Source organism: Apiospora phragmitis, assembly GCF_038363925.1.
Source record: "Apiospora phragmitis strain CBS 135458 chromosome Unknown utg000011l:1.0-3236445.0:1.0-3240683.0, whole genome shotgun sequence".
In the NCBI taxonomy this organism is placed as follows: domain Eukaryota; kingdom Fungi; phylum Ascomycota; class Sordariomycetes; order Amphisphaeriales; family Apiosporaceae; genus Apiospora; species Apiospora phragmitis.
The window spans coordinates 1,697,631-1,717,867 of NW_027117411.1; the positions used below are offsets into that span (position 1 = coordinate 1,697,631).

Sequence of the window (20,237 nt, forward strand, 5' to 3'; positions counted from 1 at the left end):
TGACGACTGGTGGCTGGTGACTGGAAAGTGGACGGACTGGCGTCGGCTCATGCCTGGCATGCTCATCACCTGGAGTGGGTGGTGTGGGGGCCTTTGATTATTAGGGGAAGTCCATGCCCCTTGCCGGGTAGATGAAAAGCAGGGACCGCTAGCTGACTTGGGGGGTAAGGAAACATGAGCGGCTCCACAGGGGTCATTCCCGATCAAGCAACGTCCTTGCTTTTTCGTGTCGAGCGTGCAGATTTTTGGACCGTAAGCGATTGGGCGCCCGACCAACACGAAGGCTCGTACATACCATACATGCGATACGGTACGTGGACATAACAGTAATGTCTCTCCCCCAAAAGTCCGTTGGGATTGATGGAGGAGGATGCAAAGTCTGGATCTGGATCCGTGGTGGTATTCCAACGGGCGCATGACATGGCACGGTAGGTATCCGTATCAGAAAATGATATCAATGCTTTCCGTCTGGCCTCATGTGGCTTCTGTCCCTTCACGCTCTCCTCTCTTCTGGGCGGGTGTTGGGCCCGAGACCCCTTCCCCGACTAGTAGCGCATCAGATCAGGGTGCACTCCAATGCAATTTGACCAGCAATTAATTTGAGCTAAGGTTAGAGGCATCATTAATATGGGAAACTCCCGGCAAACACTTTGTCCTGTCCAACCTGTGAATCTCCAGGTAGTACTGACAACATGCGCTGCAACCTTCACGCCCACTCTTCACTCCAGATTGAGGTTGCCGTCTGAGATTGGATTGTGCTGGCACTGGCAGGAAACTTCATCTCAAGTCCAGAATCAAATACCTAAACATAAGGTGAAGGGCAACCTTGATGATGGACCGGATTCCCTCCGGCTGCCTCTGAGTTGCTGCCGACGGTTGCATTTGTTTCTGACTGCATGCATTTAGATTTCGAGCTGCAGCAACGGTTTGACTAGTTCGCCACAGGTTTGATGATGAGCTCGCAGAAGAGACATTTTGGGCTCAAGCCTCCTCTGCTCTGCCTGTTCACCTAAAAAGAGATGCTTGGCCCAAATGGACTCTGTTAATCAAACCAATCGAGGAGCTGGAAGTGTGCCTCTACCCCTGTCGCCCCAAATGATAAATCCCGTTACCACTTTTACTCTGCTGTCAGATCCCGGTAACTTCACATCCTGATAGGTGTCTGGCAACTGCGAGATTTTGGAGAGTGTCATATCGTCACGTCCGGCCAGCGCAGAAATTCACCAAGGGAGGATTGATGGCACCTGGCAGCCAATAACTTTACATTCTCCAAATATCATGTTCGCAGGGGTGGCCCGAAGGGTGGGATTGCGCAGGGAAGAGACCCTCTTTCTATTTTGCATGTACCCTCTACCCTGGTCTAGCCTGGCCAACCAAAGTGGGCGAGAGATGAAGCCCCTTTTGTTTCTACGACCGTCCTCTCATTCGAGAAGGCCTCTTTGGCTAACGTGGCCGAGCCGGGAGGAGAAAAAAAAGTAAATGAGACAGAGACAGAGAGAGAGAGAGAGAGAGCAGAGCCCAAGAGCCCAATTGTCGTTAGATTTGATTATTAGGAAAGAAAAAAGCGGCAGAGACAAGACAAGACAGTAAAAAGAATACTCACCTGGGCGGCCGCACTGTAGTAGGTATTTGCTCCCGTACCCCTTCCATTACCACCTTGCACTGAGCAGAACCACCTGTTGTCTCGACACAGGCCACACTAGCAAAGCAATTGAATTCCTGTCCTGCACCAACCCAATAATCACCATCCCCTTCCCAATCCCCCCCCAAATCCGTCAACTTCATAGGTTTGGACTTCGGGTGCTGCCATTCATTCAATCCCAGCCCAGCTTCTTCTCCTCCTGCCTTTGTGTGCGCCTGTATTATTCTAGATCCTCACCCGTTTAATTTTCTGTGCTCACTTTCGCTTCTGGAGTCCTCGTTACTTCCACCTGCCACCGCAACGCCCCCCGAGTCTTTGCGACACCATTTGACACGCGACTTCAGACAGACGACTTCGAATCTTCGCCTCGTCTTCATTTCGCCTTTGGGTACGTACGCGACCACCAAGCACTCTTTTCCTGTGGCGAGCACGAGAGGGAGGATTTGGATTTCGTTTCCGTGCATTGCTTCTGCATCTGCACTATTGCGCGCACTGCACACCTACACAGAACATTCGCTTCGGCAGCACTGGCGCACTTCACTCGATTCAGGGGGGGGGGACTGCTTTGGGAGAGGCTGGAAGCAGCAGAACTGTCAACCACCACATGCCATCCACAGGCTTTGCCAGTTCTGCTACTGCCGTTACTCATCAGTGCCGTATGCTTGCTGCTGGCTGCTTGTTGCTGCTGGTTGCCGTTTGATTTCTTGCTTGCTCAAGCGCCTCCCACGTGTCGCCATGCCATCCATCCTAGCGTGTTTATTGATTACTTGCTAACTTTTGCTTGCGCTTCCTAGACTTCGCGCCTACCTCGCCAAATCTTTATTTTCCCCTCTTCATCGATATCAAAACATCTTGAAACATTCGATATGGGTAAGCACTATCTTGAGTTCTGAAAAATGCAATGCCCGTCCGCGTTTCGGGCCCAGCCCGGGGAGCAACTGCTGCAAGAGACAAATCCTGGATGCAATCACCTGGAGAGCTGGCCAAACCTGTACACCTGTACGCGCCTTCCCTCGACCTCGACAATGCCCAATCTCGAGCGATATGGCAAACCGACTACTGGCTTCTCTGACGACCGACGCCTCTTCTCGTTCCGTCTTCCAACATACCACATCACATCAACACCCATCCACGCTCGTTTAGCCAGCATCACACCCCCCTTTTTGGTTCGACCTATCTCTTCTTAAGTCCCTTCGTCTTTTTGGATTCCTTGGAATACTCGGCCATTGTTAGGAACATCCGTTTCCCTTTCATCATCCACCAGAAGAAGTACAGACTTCCAACACCTACAATATGTCTGCTTTTTTCATCAACCACGGAAAAGTCCGGACACGGAGCGTTCAACTCGACAAATCAATTGCAGGGGAAGCCATGATAGCCCAGGCTGTCAAAGCCCGGGAATTTAGCGGCACTCCAATTCCGTCTCCCAGATCCAGCAGCTACCCAAACAAGGAGAATCAAGCACCAGCTCCCTCCATGCGGCACATTCGCAGTATGCTGCATGTGGATGCTCCCACTCTCGGACCGCTGAAGCTGGTTCTCAACTCAACGGACTATGCGGAGCTTTATACCCACAGGATTTCGTCTCATGGTATTCACCAACTCTGGCGTCTCTAGCAGCTTGCTCCCTGGAACTTTTGACACGTACTATTTCTGTTTTGTACCAAGACTTGACGGGCTGACTTTTACTCTGAATAGCTTCGAACGGCACAGCTTCCCCGGCAGCTATGAGCTCGCCGCCGCCATCAGGTGAGAAATCTTCTGATCACGTTTCGAAAGGCTTCATAGCTGACATTGATACACAGCGTCTGGCCCACCGACATCCATAAATGATAGCAGAAACATTGTTCGCAGGAAGCTTACCGGCTACGTTGGTTTTGCCAACTTGCCCAACCAATGGCACCGCAAGAGTGTCCGTAAAGGATTCAACTTCAACGTGATGGTTGTTGGTAAGTAGTCTGTGGTTGGCCCTAAATCGGAGAGCCCTGATGATTAACCCATCTAATAGGTGAATCTGGCCTGGGCAAATCGACGCTCGTCAACACCCTGTTTAACACATCTCTCTACCCCCCCAGAGAGCGCAAGGGCCCCAGCCTGGACATCATTCCCAAGACCGTCCAGATCCAGTCCATCAGCGCTGATATCGAGGAAGCCGGCGTCCGTCTCCGCCTGACCGTCGTTGACACACCCGGTTTCGGTGATTTCGTGAACAACGACGAATCGTGGAGACCTATAGTCGACAACATCGAGCAGCGATATGACGCCTACTTGGATGCCGAGAACAAGGTCAACCGAATGAACATTGTTGACAACCGTATCCATGCCTGTGTTTACTTCATCCAGCCCACTGGCCACGCCCTGAAGCCTTTGGACATTGAAGTTATGCGCCGGCTCCACACCAAGGTCAACCTGATTCCCGTCATCGCCAAGTCCGATACCCTCACCGACGATGAGATCGCTAGCTTTAAGGCGAGAGTATGTCATCCTGCCTTTTCCCATTCCCAATAGATATGCTGACATGTTTCTAGATTCTTGGCGACATCAAGCACCACGGTATCCAGATCTTCGAGGGTCCCCGTTACGAGCTTGATGACGAGGAGACCATTGCGGAGAACAACGAAATCATGACCAAGGTTCCCTTCGCTGTTGTTGGTGCTACCAACGAGATCACCAACGCCGAGGGCCGCAAGGTCCGTGGTCGTCGGTACCCTTGGGGTGTCATCGAGGTGGACAACGAGGAGCACTGCGACTTCGTCAAGCTCCGTCAAATGTTGATCCGAACCCACATGGAGGAGCTCAAGGAGCACACCAACAACAACCTGTACGAGAATTACAGAACCGACAAGCTGACCGCCATGGGTGTTGCCCAAGATCCCAGCGTCTTCAAGGAGGTCAACCCCGCCGTCAAGCAAGAAGAGGAGCGTGCTCTGCACGAGCAGAAACTTGCCAAGATGGAAGCCGAGATGAAGATGGTCTTCCAACAGAAGGTCGCCGAAAAGGAGAGCAAGCTGAAGCAGAGCGAAGAAGAACTCTACGCTCGCCATCGCGAGATGAAGGAGCAGCTGGAGCGCCAACGGTTAGAACTCGAGGAGAAGAAGTCCAGAGTCGAGAGCGGCAGGCCCATCGAAAAGGAAGGCAAGCGCAAGGGTTTCTCTCTGCGTTAAGCCACGCCTGGTCGCTCGCCCGTTTTCTGCTACGACTCGTCTGCGATTTCTTCTCTACGATTCATGCCATGTCCATCACAATACCAACCAGCCGCGGTTTCCTTTACTTTTTTTTCGCTTCGCCCTTGTCTATTCACTCTCCTCCTTTTAATCAACCATGCCTCCTAATACACACACCTGTCTGAGAAGACTGCCCTTGGCGGGATATGGAATCGTCGTCGGTTGGGAACTGCTGTCGTCGGGGAAGCCTTGAAAAGAGATCTGGTTGCAGATGAGCGACGGACTATTTCTCACAAATGAAAAGGGATGGTGGCTCCCGTGGGTTTTGACTACTGTGCAAAAAGGGAAACATCATTTAATCGGTTTCAGGGGGGCCTCGACGAGTCGCATCTGCCTTTTCACATCCCACTATCCCGCTACTACTATTGCATCGCCATCTACATGATCGACTCTACGATCCCGACGTCTTATGAGATTTGAAGGTGTAGACATGTTATTCGGCGAATAGGCACAATCGACATCATCTATTCTCTTGACGAACCAGGCAGTGGCGGTTTGCTGCTGTTCAAGTCCTCTCGTACTACTCCCAGGATTCAGCCCTTATTGGCAATGAATGCCCCGAGTCCCCCTCACCCCTCTTCGTTCGGCATATTCACGGCAGGTTATGGGATTGGGGCAGGAGGGGAATCGGACTGGGGTGTTTCGTCTCGGAGGCGAGAGAGATGCTGGTCAGGACACACTACTTCCCTACTTAGATGGATGTACTCATAAAAAGGGGAAGAGATCTCCGTCCCGGGGAGACTGGTTGGTGTGCGAGTCTCGCTGACTTGGCCACCGACGGTCAGATTGGAAGATCTCCCGCCACCTCACACGTGAGCCTTACAGAAGGCTCTCACTCTGGTTTTTCCTTACGTCGACAAACACTTTGACAGCCTTTCTTGTTTTTCCTTGATTCGTACTTGTAACTTGATGTGTTTTTTCTAGTCCAGATCGTCTGAAATAAAAAAGGATGATTACTCTTGATTCTTGCTTCCCTCGAGACTCGTCAGTGATTGTTTCCCAAATTAACTTATGTTAACACTGAATAAGGATGAAGATATATGACATTGGTCTTAGACACTCGAGCATGCAGTTCGATCGGTCTGGTTAAGTGAGCATTGCTGTCGTATTCTGGTTGTGTCTGGGCTACTGATCTAACCCAAGGCTGACAGCTGATCACTTAAGCCGGCAGCCAGGCGGGTTTGACAGCGTAGCAGTTGAGTTCCTTGTTGATGACGGAGACGGTAGTTCTGGTAGTCATACATTTACTGGTCTCAATAGTTACATGTCTGTCTATACACATTGGAGAAGTCGCTCGTCGTAGCGGCGTGATTGCTTTTCTCTGTCCAGATGCCCAGCCCTCAAAGGGAGCAGCGATATTTACCGGTACGATGGTTCAGGTTTGTAGTATACATCTCATCTCATTTCGTTGTTTACTACTAGCCTCCGTAGCCCATTCGTACATTCCATCCATCCCCGTCCCAGAATGTGCCTTCCCTCTTTCTCCAGCCTTTAACGCCGGCGGAGGTACCAGTTGAAGGCCAGCTGGTTGACTCCATATCCGAAGGGCGTCGGCACCTCGGCCGCGCCGTTGCGGGCGACGGGGTGTCGCAGGTACACGGCCGAGCAGACGTTCTGGTTGACCTCGAGGTAGCGCGGGATGAAGGCGAACGGGGACATGTAGTCGCGCGGCTTCCAGGGCGTGTGGTAGGGCTTGGTGGGGTCGGCGGGGTTCTCTTCGTCCTCCTTGATCAGGCGCTGGAGCGCCTTGAGCTCCTCGGCGTTCAGATCCTCGATGCTGCGGGGCGGCGGTCGGCTGCTGACGTCGGCCTGCTCTGATGATGATGATTCGGTAAGAGCGGCCTTGGCAGAGTCGTCGGAGAGGTTGAGCTCCTTGATCGTCTTGTTGAGCTCATCGATGATGTCGGTGGGCGTCGCAGTGGACCGGCCGGCCTTGGCGAGAAGCGACTTCGCGCGCTTCAGGAAGGAGCGGAGGTTCTGCTTCTGAAGGGCGGACAGATCACGGTCTCGGGTGAGGATGGTCTTGACCTGCTTTGAGAGATCCATAATGGCGAATTTCGTCGGCTTCATGTCGGTCTTGGGTGCCTCGGGCTTGTCTGTCGTCTCCGGGTCCTGCTCGGGCACCTCCGAGGCCTCTGCAGCTTCCGCGGCCTCGGCGCCTTCGGCTGCCGGCTCGGCTTCCGAGTTGTCTTCGGGGGCCTTGCTGGCTTTTCGGGGACCGCTACCGCCCTTCTTCTTGGGCTGTCCGGTTGCGAACAGCACCGAATCGGGCTCAACCTGGAACATATCGCCAGGGTTAAGTTTGTAGGCTGGGAAGGGCATCTATTGGGGACAACGTATTATATCAGCCATTGCCTGTCCGACCCCTCTTTTTTTCTTCGGTCACCGTTCGTGGGTGCTGTTACTCACCACCTTGCCGTTCACCTTGACCTTTCCATGCACCACAAAATGCCGTGCCTGACGGGCGCTGCTGGCGAACATGGCGCGGAAGATGGCGATGTCCAGGCGGCGCTCCATGGGGGCGAAGGTCATGTTCATGTAGGGCGTAATCATCTTGGGAGGTATATTGCCGTATTCCACCGCCTGACGTCCTGGCCGGAGCCCCGACCGGCGGCCATCTCGGAGCCGTCGTTGGCGGCCATGTACCGCGGGTTCATGTCGGCGACGCTGAGCAGGCGCCGGCTGAACATGCGCTCCCAGTCTCGCTCCTTGATGTGCTCGCCGTGGTAGGACCGGAGGACGCCCTTGGCCCGCCATTTCTGCTGGAAGAAGGTCTCGGCGTCGGCGAGGCCGATCTTGGGGTCTCGCGTTCGCCAGAGGTTGTATAGGTTGTATTTGCTCCAGGACTGGCGCAGTTTCTGTACAGATCGGAGGTGGTCCCAATTAGCAGCAAGTCCCTACCAGATAGAGAGAGAGAGAGACAGAGAGCGGGATGGTTGTTTCGCCTGTCGCATGACGCAGCAAAACTCTGGCACCAATTGGGCGGCATGGAATGCAATTGGAAGGGCGCTTACCGGCCGGTTGAGGACGTGCAGTCTCCTTTGTGCAGCTCTCGGCATTGTGGCTGCTGTTGAGGAGTCTCCCCAAGATTGAACGAGGCTTTGGTCGTCTTTCTGCGGGAGCTCAAGTTTCTGTGGTGTTGCGCACGACAAGTCGGCATCGGAGCTGGGCCAGAAATTTCGAGACCCCTGTCACGTGGCGCTGCCAGAGCTGGCACTGTGCACGACCCGCCATTCGAGGGGGCAGCTGCACAGTATGTACAAATGACATACTGAAAACACCATTCAGGAGTAACAAGCCAACATCTTCATCTTCATAGTATCAAAGCTATTCATGGTAGTGATTGACCACATGGATCACTTTGCATTGGTGCCTTTGGCCAGGTGCAATATCTAGGGGCCGCAGGTGCCTCTTTGTCGTAGTCTTCATTATCGCCCAATCTGGCATGGACCATGGCATCTGGTCGGAATCAATGGCGAACTGGGACTGATAACAGCCACTTCATAGGAAGCAATATAAATATATAACTTCTGTGACAACCGTTCTAAGCTATAGGGAGTCGAATAAGAACTCGTCGCCCAATTACCACCAATCGCCCAACAGAGGCCTGGAGATCAGCATACCCGGACCGAACATGATCTGCACCATGTCGACGACATCGAGCTCCGCAAGAGCCGGGAGTCCTCGTTCGAAGCAAACTTCTGCCACCACCGCCGGAGAGGAAAGTCAGATACAGGCACCAAAGTATGAGGTATGGGGCCCCCACGAGAATGAAGTCGAAGACGTCGAGATGTACGAGCCTGGAGGTTTTTCTTCCTGTTCATCTCGATACTGATATGGGAGACCGATACGAATTTGTCCACAAACTAGGACAGGGAGGCTTTGCGACAGTCTGGCTCTGTCGTGATCACCAACGAAACCGCTGGTGTGCTTTGAAGATTGTGGTATCAAGCCATTCGTCTGAGGATAGCGGAGAGCTGCTGGTAGAGAAACTACTTCGTGAGAATGGCGTCAACTCGGCAGCAGCAGCTCATCATATCATGCTTCCCGACGAACACTTTTGGGTCACTGGTCCCAATGGTCGACACCTTGCTTTGGTGCTCCCCCTTCTAGGCCCGTCCCTGTGGAAATGGCTCGAGTTCAATGAGCACAAATTTGAGGTGAAGAAGAAGTTATGTCGCCAGATGATCGAGGCAATTGCGCTTCTCCAGAGCCAAGGTCTATGCCATGGAGACTTCAGGACTGATAACATCCTGATGAAGATCCGCAACCTCGACCACCTCATCAAGGAAGAGATCTTATGGGTGCTTGGCGGCGAACCAATAGTCGACGGTATTCGGACTCGATCAGGCGAGGATCCTGGTCCACGTGCCCCGAACTACGCCGTAGTGCCTGCAAACTGGCCTATTGAAGACAAAGACAAGATAATACTGGAAGATATATTTATAGCCGACTTCGGCGAGGCATTTGTGCCTGGTCAGTGTAAGGACTTCCTTGGAATTCCAAGAGCATTTGCTGCTCCCGAGGTCATCTTCATGTCCGAACCTGGGCTGCCCAGCGATATCTGGTCATTGGGGGTCGCAATCATGGGAGTCCTTGGCACCCAGCCCTTCTGTAATGATATTATTGCTACCGTGAAGGCTCTGGAAAAGTACCTGGGACCCTTACCACTGCAATACCGGACCGATTTCAAATACCAGCAGAACAAATGTCTACTGGAGGAGTACAAGTACGAGAAGAGCCGATGGCAAGACTAAATCGACAGGGGAACGGTCTCACCTGAAGACACGCCCGAGCTTGAGGTATTCTCTCTGAACGACTCGCAGCGGAACGACCCGGCGCACCCAGCAGCCTACGAATCAAAAGCTGCACTTGAGAAGGCAAAGAACCGAGCACGCCGGCGCGGCAGCTACTCGCATCCCATGTCGGCCACTCTCGGACGCGAGAAAGAGGTCTTCTTCGAGGAGACCGATCCGAGATATGACGAGGAAACGATTGGTCGGTACAAGATGCCCCACGATGAAGTCGAACTTCTTACCGACTTGGCGCTGAAGATATTCCGCTACGAGCCCTCTGAACGCATAGCAACCGCCGAGATTATGCAACATCGGTGTCTTCGTGGACAGGAAAGTGAAGGTGCAGATGTGACTGACGCCACCCAGGGATTGGGTATCTTGCAGTTAATCAAGGTTCTCCTCTGGCCCTTTTAGCTGTATTATGACATGCCATGAACTCTTGCTGACTAGGAGGGCTTTTGCCGACATTCTGGCTCCGACACAATCCTGACAGACGTAGTGTCATATTCATGGCTGCTCAGGTCAAGGTCTTCTAGTTGGGTTCAACATAAGAAAGAACAAAGTAACACGCAGGCCGGCGTACTACTCACTCTGAAGGCCTCGGAACACAGGCGGCGTTTGACGAGAAATAAAATATACCAGTCTTTTCATGAATAACTACTTCTTTCCTGAAGATTTAAGGATATAGCATCACATAGACAGGGATACAGCCCGTAGTACTAGGAATTAGTATTATCATGTAGTGTTCTACTGACTCGAGAGTATACTTGCAAAGCCGTACAATCAATATCAAAAGAATTGCCTACCACTCAACCTCTAGCGGCACTGCTTAATGCCGTAATCAAGCAATGAATGCGACTCTAAATGGTCCATTCACCCCAGGTGCGCCTTCGTCGAACTACTTTACGTCTGACACTGTTAACGACTCTCCATTTGGGTAGCAGCTGCACAGTGCATGGAACATCGTCTTCGTTCTACAACAGCCAGCAAAACAGTATTCTGTGGTCAAGCGTAGCTGGTAGTACATCTTGATACTGAACTCCCTGGAAAGCACATTTTGTTCCAGTAATGACCATGGTGGTAAACAACATGGTCTTTTTGTCCAGATTTCACTACTAAAACAAGTTGTCTATGTATGTGTCTTGATTATTCCTGCCTTGTCTTGTAGAGGAAAGAGTGTCTTTGTTCACATTATCCCTCTCTTTCAAATGCGACGCACCAGCCTCTCATGGAGTAACAAAGAACAAGGGAGCATTTCATTCTCTTTGTTTCCATAGGATTTGAAGGCAATTATTTGTTTGATAGTCTGACAACAGACAATCTGTGTCCTTCATTCTCTCCTATTTATTTCTCTGTACATAAGGCAAGGAAGGGTCCAGCAATGATTGTAGCTCATCAAATCTCAGACCATCCCGACCTGCCATAAACTCGCAGCCTATTCAGTCATACCAGCGTCACATGCCGAAAACACCGAAATCATGTCTGCCTCGAGTTCGACCCCGACATCGCCCCGAGCCTCCACGGGAGCTTCCAATCTCAGTCTGGAGCTGGAGGGGCCTCGTCCGAAGTATTGTATCAATCCAATGGACCAAGAGGAACTTGAGAATGTCGAGCGCTATGAACCAGGCGGCCTTCGTCCTATTCATGTTAATGATGAGGTTTGCAACGGCAGATTCGACGTCGTCCACAAATTAGGACAAGGCGGTTTCGCCACAGTCTGGTTATGCCGCGACAATCGAGAAGAGCGGTGGTGCGCACTGAAGATCATGGAATTAGCGCAATCATCCGAGGAGGGAGGTGACCTCAAGGTCATGAACCTCTTTCGCGAAAAGGGGATCGATAGAGATGAAGCCGCTACTCACCATGTGGTGGTCCCTGAAGAGCACTTTTGGATCGACGGTCCGAACGGTCGCCATCTCGCTCTAGTCACACCTCTTCTGGGACCCCCTCTCTCCTGGTGGCTAGAAGATGAAAAAAGAACCTTCGACGCCATGACAGGTTTATGTCGACAGATGGGCAAAGGCCTGCAGTTCCTTCACGATAACGGCGTATGCCACGGGGATTTCCGACCTGGTAACATCCTATTGAAAATTCGCAACATCGACAATATGACGGGCGAGGAACTTTGCGAAATACTTGGTATACCAGAGGGTATTGATATTGGCCTTAATTCAGGGGAAGAATTTAGCCCACATGCGCCAGAGTATCTTGTGAAGCCTGCTTGGTGGGGTGGTGCGATGAAAGAAGGCATCGTCTTCGAAGAGATTGCCATCGTTGATTTTGGTGAGGCATTCTTGGAAGGACAGCCACCGAAATTCTCAGGAATCCCAAGAAGTTACGGAGCGCCTGAGATTGTCTATAACCAAACCCCTAGCGCGGCAAGTGACGTTTGGGCATTGGGAGCATCTATCATGGAAGTTTTCGGCGGAGACTTCTTTGGCTCATCGGTAATGGCAGCAACGTCTCGTTTAGAAAGCTATCTGGGACCTTTGCCCGTGGAATACCGTGGGCAATTCGAGAAGCAGCATCGAGCTTATTTGACGAGCCGCCGTGAGCATCAAGATCTCTGCGAAAGAAACCTGCTGAAGCAAGGGCTGTCAGAGTATGTCGATAAAAGCCCAAAGACAGAGCCCTCGAAATGGGTATTGACCGAATCTCAGCGTACGGATCGTCACATCCAGCCGCGTACTCGTCCATATCAAAGCTTGAGGCAGCCAACCAGAAAGAACTCGTCCAGGCGGGATACTCCCATCCGTTCTCGCTAAAACTCGCAATGCTAAACTTCGGCTTCTTCAAAGGGCCGAACCAACGGCATGACAAATATGGATATTGGTACCTGACCCGTGACGAAGTTCTGCTTCTAACGGACCTAGCGTTGAAGATATTCCGCTACGACTGCCAGGAACGACCAACTCCTGCACATATTCTTCAGCACCCGTGGCTAAAGGAAGATGGCGCAGATTCTGGCGAGCCCGAAGCGACTGAAGAGCTCGAAGTGGCTGAAGAGGATGGAGCTACTGAAGATGTTGAAGAGGAAGGAATTCTAGGTTTGTGGTTTTTGCAACGTGCATTGGACTCTCTATCTTCACCACCCTGGTGGTACTTTCGCTACTATTTAGTCTGAAGTCGTTGCTTTTAGCTATTGTTTGTCGCTGTATTTCAATAAGAAAATAGGACTCTATATATAATGATTGTGTCTATGTATACGCATCGAGGAACCGACATGTGACCGTTAGTTAGCAAGATAGATTACGTACAATTAATCCTCTGTTTACTTATACTGCATACTGCTTATTCCAAAACCTTAGCAGAAGAAACAGAAAGGGGGTGTGAACGGGAACAAACTCAGTATTAGACCACGCAAATGAATGATAGAGATCGATGACAGAGCCCAGGGCTACAGTAATGGCTCGGGCTTGAATGGTTCAAAAAGTGAGGTAGAATAGCAATTAAGCGCAGGAGTGACATGTGCTATAATACGTGACTGTCGTGGTATATTTCAGCCAACATAGGCCCTGTGTAAAGGGGCAACTTGCTGGGAATTTGGCTATTGCCTTTTCCATGCTTTTTGCGCCCAAATTTAAGGATATATTCTTGATCTCAACGCAGGAACAAAGAAATTTCCAGTAACGTAGAGAAGAATTACACCGTAACTATATCCCACAGCCTTTTACAATAGTACTTTTATGTCTTTGGACAGCTTTTAAGAGTATTGGGATTATATAGTTCTATGCCGCCAGCTTGGCATATATGCTAAGCCAGTGTACCGTTCTCTCACGTGCACATACTACAATTATAAATGAGGCCGTCTCCTAGTCCATCGATGTCATGTTTGCACCTAACATCTTGATCAACACTGGGACGTATTCAACATTTCTGCGCCGGTGGTCATGTCACAGCGTCCATTGACTTGACAGCCTCAACCTAGGTATAAACAAAGGAAACACCTTTTATTAAGGACAGTTCGAGCTAGAGATAAATAGAATTCAAGGTGAAAGCCTGGACTCGAACCTCGAGAACTATTCTTTGATCCATACCTCAACGAAAACAAAGCAAGCGGCAACATGTTCAATGAATAAAGCGCCGCTGGCACATCTCGAAGATTTGTTATTGCTTAACACAAAGGAAGCATATATCGTGATACAATAGCGAGCTCTTCTAAATAATGAGCGTCATGCCATATTGACTAGGTATTCCCCTTCTTGGTACACAGCACAAACCATATCGATAAAACCACTTATACTACCATATCACAGTCTTCTGTTCAGCAAAGATGCCTAGTGGTGTTAGACAAACCCCTGGATCAAAACAGGTGATCCAGATTCGCCGTACAGCGCGCCCGGGTCCTTACTCGGATAGCCTGAGTGGAATAAAGGCGATACTATGCCCGCAGGAGTTCGGGTTGACGACAAATTCAAAGAAAGACTCCATACATATACTAAACTCGACAATATAAAGGAGGGTACGGCAGATGAACCAGGAGTCATTTGGGCTTGTCCGTTCGGAAAAGTCCCAGGCAAGGCCAAAATCGAGGACGAGGACGGAAATGAAATAGACCTGAACGAAGACCCTGACATTGTACGAGAACGAGCGCGGGTAGTTGCCACCATGGCCAAGGAGCAAGCCAAAGAACTCGGTTTCCCATGGGTCATCATCAAAGGTGCTCCTCACGAGACTCAAACAGTTCGGGATACTATTCTCCATGTGAATATACCCGATGAGTATGTGGCAGACATGAACCACTTCACCGTCGTACTCACTAATGACCTCAATAAGCTTCTGGTCGCTGGCCACATCTATGTAGAGGCTAACCCTAAGACCTGGATACCGAAAGGCATCATGAAGCTCCGAGTGGTCAATGGTAACCAGCGACGTGTCATTGACCTGTTCGTCTGTGAGACCAAAAAGGATAAGCTCGAGAGGGACAAGAAGGCCCACGAGAAGAGGCAGCAACCGACAAGACAAGGAAATTAGCGGGAATGCGGCAAGAGTCTCATTGCAGCACGTGGGGCATGTGTCTTGAAGAGGACAGACAAATTCATCTGGAGTCGTTGGAGTCGTGATCTAGGAATTTGAATAGACAGGCAGTACTACTTTCCCCCTTTGCATACCTCTGAAACCGCTAGAACATGATTTTTGTGACCATGATGAAGCTCAGATTTGCTGTACTATACGGTCAGATAGTGATCAACCCCACTGGGGCTAGTTTTCTGATATCAATGAGTGGCGTGTTCAAGGCTTGCTACGTCCCACAGCTTCAGACTTGGATTTTCCCAAAAATGTTTATGGCGAGTGGCCAAGACGGACTGATCATTTAAGAGGCCTGTATATGAAGCTAAAGTAGCTGTGAATGAGAGAATGTGAAAAAAAAACCGATCACTCTGCATCATGGAAAATCCACCATGGGCCCGTCTCTCCTGGTCATCTCTTCCTTTACCACGCTTGTCCCTTATTCCAACTCGGTACTCTGGTAATAGCTAGCGACTGAAGCGGCCCATCCTAGAACATAGGAAGTGTCGTAATGGCGAACACCAGTGTTCTTTCAGTTACTGATCCTGTGCTAGTATAAGTAAGTCGACGACATCTTGCTCAAAAGGGAGCGATTCAGGGATCATCACTGACGTCGCAGTTACTGTTCCTTGTAGTAGACGCTGTTTCCGTCATTCCTGTCGACGTCCTGTAGTACTGGTCAGCCACTATGGCTTGACCGAAAGCCAACTAAGTTAAGGTACGGACATTGGTCTTGTAATAGACGCTGTTGCCATCGTTCAGGTTGACATCCTATGAGTAATAGCCAGTGAGACAGAGCTGACGCACGATGAGGCTGGTGTGCTGACATTGGCTGATCGAGATTCTTTGTAGTAAACGCTGTTACCGTCGTTCCTGTCAATATCCTGTGGAGTAATGGTTAGTGAAGAACGGTAGAAAGCCGGTGAGGCCAAGGTACTAACGTTGGTTTTGTAATAAACACTGTTGCCATCGTTCCGGTCGACATCCTATGGAAATATTCAGTAAGGTATAAGCAACAGACGTTTAGGATGAGGCTCTGACATTGGTAGATCGGGGCTCCTTGTAGTAAACGCTGTTCCCATCATCCCTGTCGATGTCCTAAGGATGTAGTAAGTCAGTAAAGGGGTAAGCCAGTAGTCGATAGAGTTAATACATAGTATTAACATTGGTCTTGTAGTAGACGCTGTTTCCGTCGTTCCGGTCAACGTCATAACAATAATGGATCAGTAAGAAAAGACATAATTGGCAACGGATAAGGCGAAGGTATTACTAACGCTGGTGGCGGCTACTGGAGCTGCAAGGGCGGAAGAGAAGAGGACCGAGGCGGCCAGGAAGATGGTGCTGAACTGCATATTGCTGTTGGGTGGCGTGTACTGGGACTTGAGAGAGTGAGTGGTAAGTTGTTGGTCTGAAGTTGGACGCGTGTGGCTTGTTGAGGATGAGAGTACTGAGTAAGGGACGACTCGCCCGTATACCATGGTCTTATATATCTCAGAAAGGACTCCATGGGTCCCATCTTCAAGAGAGTCAATAAGAATAATGTGTGAATCGTATCACAATCTCTCCCGTACTCCGTGGCAACCGCCATGCATATCCTCGGGACCGACTCGCATTGGAGCCCAACATTGCCTCTGTATCGGGCTACTCCAGATGCCATCCTTTCGGTTAAAAAGGGCGACGCGCAATCCTGTAGTATCTAGACGCATCAGAGGCCGCTTGCATCGTAAAGGGGCTGCTGGCGACGTATGGCAAGACCGGCCTCATTGCTTTCCTGTTTAAGTAGGTGTAGTAGTCCGCCAAAAGTGTTGATCTCAGGATGGCGCAATTCGATGAACCGTTGCTTTGAGAGTTTGACATGCACAGAAACTACCGTACATAGACCATACTGCCGCGTGAAGCGAAGTCCTTGGCCAAAATCCTGTCTACTTTGCTCCTTCCTTTATTGGTATTCTTGGTACCATAGACTGCTCTGATACGAGGCTCTGGACCACGCGGAATGGCTAGTTTGAAGGACCGTCTGCAAAGATGAAGCCATGCCAAGCGCAAAGACAACGCCAATCTTATAGATAACTAGATTTTCCATTACCGAAGCTATGTGCTCCATTGGTGTCCTGCTTAGTGATGATCACCAGCATTGATCCCTTGGCCGTGGTAGGGCAGGACGCGACTTACTAAATGTCATGACTGTGCGGATCGGATGGCTTTCTGACAGGCCGATTAGCATAATTGTTTTCAGCGGCGTAGGATCTCGCTTGGGGCTCATCCTAGTCAGGTGATTCCACAACCGGTTGCCGCTTTCTGTAGGGCGAAGGAATCCTGCATGGAGGATCATGGGGACTTGGGAGCCTATCAAGCAGAATCGACTGATCACTCTCGGCAGCAACCATATTACCGAGCTTCCGGGAACGTCATCCGCTCACGGGGAGTTGAGCCGGTGTGGAAATCTCGTCACCCGCTGAAGGATCGGGAGGGGGAGTGCATAATGACTACCGCGCCGCACAAATTACCCGCCACGCTGCATTAGCAACTCGATGCCTAGGCGGCTAGGCGGAGGCGGTCTGCCCACCTCCCCTTAGGAGTAGCCTTCCTACAAGCACTCTTTCAAGCATCGTCTGAGGATCTTATTGGCGGAGAGTACGAACTTCGTCGGCAGAAGACACCAGGGCAGGCCAGTTCCGTGGTTCTGTCTGTCTGCAGTAAAGAATGATCCTACTCTGACCATGTTGCGGGGAACCCTGAAGAACTGTTGGGCATTGTTGATGCTGTTGATTGCGAATATCAAGTGGTTGTCTCAGAGACTTTCCATCAAGAATGTAACAGCTCGCACTATAGCTCGGACCCCCGTGCGGTCTCAACCCAACGCTAACGCCGTGGAAAATAATGTTGCCCCTTCCATTCCGAATCTAGCCAGTCAATCTACTTCGCGCAGTAGGATCCCATGATAAGACATTACGCGCCACGGCCCATTCTATGATGTCCTCAAAGTTTCTACATGTGTGCGTTGTATTCATGTTCACCATCCACTTCCCCATGCTCTCCTCCCAGTTGTAGTATAATGAGCCTACATCACTGGCGCACATGGTAGGCTGCCGGATGCGGTCAACGCAGTGGTCTATTATCAGGCCGTCCAATGTTAGTCATTCAACCCTGAGCCATCTCAAGTGAGCAGATTTGAGGCGAAGAGTATACATGCCTTGATGGACTAACATATCTTTGTTGAGTGTGCCATTGGGGTGGTACACGCTGTACTCGGGGTACCTTGCCGGATACAAACTCCTGCGTAAAGTGTTCTGCGAAGATGATTAGCCGCTGCTCTAAGAGATTCAGAAGAGGAGTTTCCAAACGAGATTGAGGAAAGGGGAAACTGCAGGAAGGTTTGTACCACGCAATGAAGCTGATGGAAGACTTCGAGCTGGATGAGCCCTTCGCCTTCTGTACCGGGCAAGACTACGGTGGCATTGGGAAGCCGTTTCGCCGACACCGCGTCGACCACAGTAATCCCAGTATCTTCGTGTGCCGTAGTCAGCTTTCCTTCTTAGACGAGAGAGCACAAGTAAAATAGGAAGGGGTGAAGTCAGCTTACTTTCGTACAGGCTCTCCCACAGGGCGTCTTTCTCATCGGTTGGATCGCCTTGGAATGGCGTCAAGTCTTCAATGTTATCGTGTAAGACCTGATCGTGGTACTCGACCAAATGTTGAACGGGTGCTGAGATGGGTGTCAGTAACACATTCGTCCTTGACGGAGTAGTTCTCACAGTAAAACCCATGATGGGCGGGCTTGGACCTAATGAAGACCACGTATGCAAGGGCCAGTAATGGTACCACGTTGGTAGCATACAGGACAGCCAAGTGAAGCAGGTGGCCACGCTTTTTATTTGTGTTGTTTTTGTCGTTCTGGCTTTGCTCTGGTTCAGGAGTCAGAAATGACTCCTGTTCAGAGAGTTGGTCAGCTTCTTGATCATACTTCATTCTGGCGAGAGCATGCAGGGAAACAAGAGATGCGTTCACAGAAAAGGAAAGATACAATGAACGCGTACAAAAGCATCAAATTTCGGGGTGGGGATTTGAGTATTTCTACAACCCCTGGAGATGTCCGGCAACCGGCAACTTGAGGCGTAGGGATGGGGGGTTCAGCCCAGCGCAGGGGCGCTCATCCTACGATGCATAAGTACGCAGATCCTTCAACACCGAATATGTGGATAACGATAGCTGCTGCAGATCCCGTATGGGTAAGTAATTATAGATTGTGCAATGAACATACGATCCAAGCCGTCCATCATTCTCCACGAGTTGCTCAAAAGTCCATGCCATCTACAGAGAAAGAAATCTCGCTGTATTCACCTGGAACACAGTCAATTTCAACGCTTTCAGGATCAGATAATGGCGACCTCTTCCCAGCATCGCTATTCAACACTCAAACAAGCTGATAGCCCAATAGAGCCTGAAGTACCGGAGCGGCCTGGCCCAAGGCATTGCATGGCGTTTGGGATACATCTATTGGTACTAGCTTCTGGCTTGGGCGGTTTTCTCCTGGGCTACTTCTTGACCGTCATCAAGTACCCAGACAACAATATTCATGAAACGACTTGGTGTTTGTATACCCGGTAGCGATCCCCTTCTTACATGATGGAAGGTAACAGTTAGTATAGCAGATGACCTGCCGGTATTCAAAACCACACCGACTCGCTTCAACGGCTCGTTCGAATGGGCGGGAGAGTTTCGCGGGCCTCCTCAGTCTGAGATCGATGAAACTTGGGGACGGTATACAAAGCATCGTAGGGTTCCCCCTTTCTCTTTTGTCAGGTTAGATTTATGGGGGAAAGCTAACGTTTGTACCTGCAGCACTCCTGGATGGAACATCGACGTTCATATCCGTGACCAAGGAGGATATCAGACGAGCGAATCAGACGGACGAGAACCTGTTTTGGCTTAACTCGACGGTGCAGTACGATCAAGCCAACGGAGGGGGATACATGGGCTCACTGGAGCTATTCCACCAGATACACTGCTTGGTATGTTTCGGCTGATAAACTCGTGTGCTGGCCGAACGGTATTGCTAACCTGCCTCGGTGATCCATAGGATATGCTCAGAAAAGTTGCCAACCCAGACTATTACGCAGAGTGGCGACCACGTGCCGATTATACCTTTGGATACTTGAAAAGAAATCACCTGGGTTAGTGAGAATATTCGTCAAGGAGATCAAAGACCCGTCCGACTAACATTACTCACTGCATGTATACAAGATCATTGCATTGAGATGATTCGCCAGGTAATCAGCTGTCATGCGGATACAGGACTCATAACGTACCACTGGGTGAAGGACAACCCAGTTCCCTATCCCGAGTTCAACACGTGGCATCAGTGCAAGAACCTCGAGGAGGATCTGGCGTGGTCCAAGGCCCGCGAGGCGTATCATACACGAGTCAAGAAAGAAATGTTTGAGAACTTGGTCGAGATGCCATATTCGCCCTGAAAGAGCCTGACCTTGGAATCTTGGACTTTAATAAATCTCGACCGCTCTTCCATAGCTAAATGCAGTCACCGACTTGGCCGGTGTTTGTCGC

General features: G+C 50.5%; 8 protein-coding genes across 8 annotated transcripts; 5 read left to right on the forward strand and 3 right to left on the reverse strand.

Annotated features, from left to right (window-relative positions):
* Positions 1-2,935: 2,935 nt before the first annotated feature.
* On the forward strand, positions 2,936-4,806 carry PG994_013285 (uncharacterized protein; the record flags this gene model as incomplete). Its single annotated transcript, XM_066864694.1, has 4 exons — positions 2,936-3,233; positions 3,448-3,591; positions 3,651-4,117; positions 4,171-4,806. The coding sequence occupies 4 exons, from the start codon at positions 2,936-2,938 to the stop codon at positions 4,804-4,806; spliced, it is 1,545 nt and encodes a 514-aa protein (XP_066709655.1).
* Positions 4,807-6,357: 1,551 nt separating this feature from the next.
* On the reverse strand, positions 6,358-7,925 carry PG994_013286 (mitochondrial 37S ribosomal protein uS4m; the record flags this gene model as incomplete). Its single annotated transcript, XM_066864695.1, has 4 exons — positions 6,358-7,188; positions 7,276-7,419; positions 7,455-7,724; positions 7,881-7,925. The coding sequence occupies 4 exons, from the start codon at positions 7,923-7,925 to the stop codon at positions 6,358-6,360; spliced, it is 1,290 nt and encodes a 429-aa protein (XP_066709656.1).
* A 777-nt stretch (positions 7,926-8,702) lies between these two features.
* PG994_013287 (kinase-like protein) lies at positions 8,703-9,623 on the forward strand (the record flags this gene model as incomplete). Its single annotated transcript, XM_066864696.1, has 1 exon — positions 8,703-9,623. One exon carries the CDS (start codon positions 8,703-8,705, stop codon positions 9,621-9,623), a length of 921 nt encoding a protein of 306 aa, XP_066709657.1.
* Positions 9,624-9,788: 165 nt separating this feature from the next.
* On the forward strand, positions 9,789-10,076 carry PG994_013288 (uncharacterized protein; the record flags this gene model as incomplete). The annotated part of the gene is made up of 1 exon (XM_066864697.1): positions 9,789-10,076. One exon carries the CDS (start codon positions 9,789-9,791, stop codon positions 10,074-10,076), a length of 288 nt encoding a protein of 95 aa, XP_066709658.1.
* A 1,064-nt stretch (positions 10,077-11,140) lies between these two features.
* On the forward strand, positions 11,141-14,636 carry PG994_013289 (kinase-like protein; the record flags this gene model as incomplete). Its single annotated transcript, XM_066864698.1, has 4 exons — positions 11,141-12,323; positions 12,536-12,709; positions 13,919-13,974; positions 14,022-14,636. 4 exons carry the CDS (start codon positions 11,141-11,143, stop codon positions 14,634-14,636), a joined length of 2,028 nt encoding a protein of 675 aa, XP_066709659.1.
* Positions 14,637-15,291: 655 nt separating this feature from the next.
* PG994_013290 (uncharacterized protein) lies at positions 15,292-16,150 on the reverse strand (the record flags this gene model as incomplete). Its single annotated transcript, XM_066864699.1, has 6 exons — positions 15,292-15,339; positions 15,399-15,443; positions 15,500-15,556; positions 15,614-15,658; positions 15,714-15,770; positions 15,947-16,150. The coding sequence occupies 6 exons, from the start codon at positions 16,148-16,150 to the stop codon at positions 15,292-15,294; spliced, it is 456 nt and encodes a 151-aa protein (XP_066709660.1).
* Positions 16,151-18,054: 1,904 nt separating this feature from the next.
* PG994_013291 (tat pathway signal sequence) lies at positions 18,055-18,439 on the reverse strand (the record flags this gene model as incomplete). The annotated part of the gene is made up of 2 exons (XM_066864700.1): positions 18,055-18,179; positions 18,256-18,439. Coding segments are annotated over 2 exons (309 nt in total), but the record flags the coding sequence as incomplete, so codon positions are not given.
* An 859-nt stretch (positions 18,440-19,298) lies between these two features.
* On the forward strand, positions 19,299-20,146 carry PG994_013292 (uncharacterized protein; the record flags this gene model as incomplete). Its single annotated transcript, XM_066864701.1, has 3 exons — positions 19,299-19,305; positions 19,515-19,684; positions 19,943-20,146. The coding sequence occupies 3 exons, from the start codon at positions 19,299-19,301 to the stop codon at positions 20,144-20,146; spliced, it is 381 nt and encodes a 126-aa protein (XP_066709662.1).
* Positions 20,147-20,237: the final 91 nt, after the last annotated feature.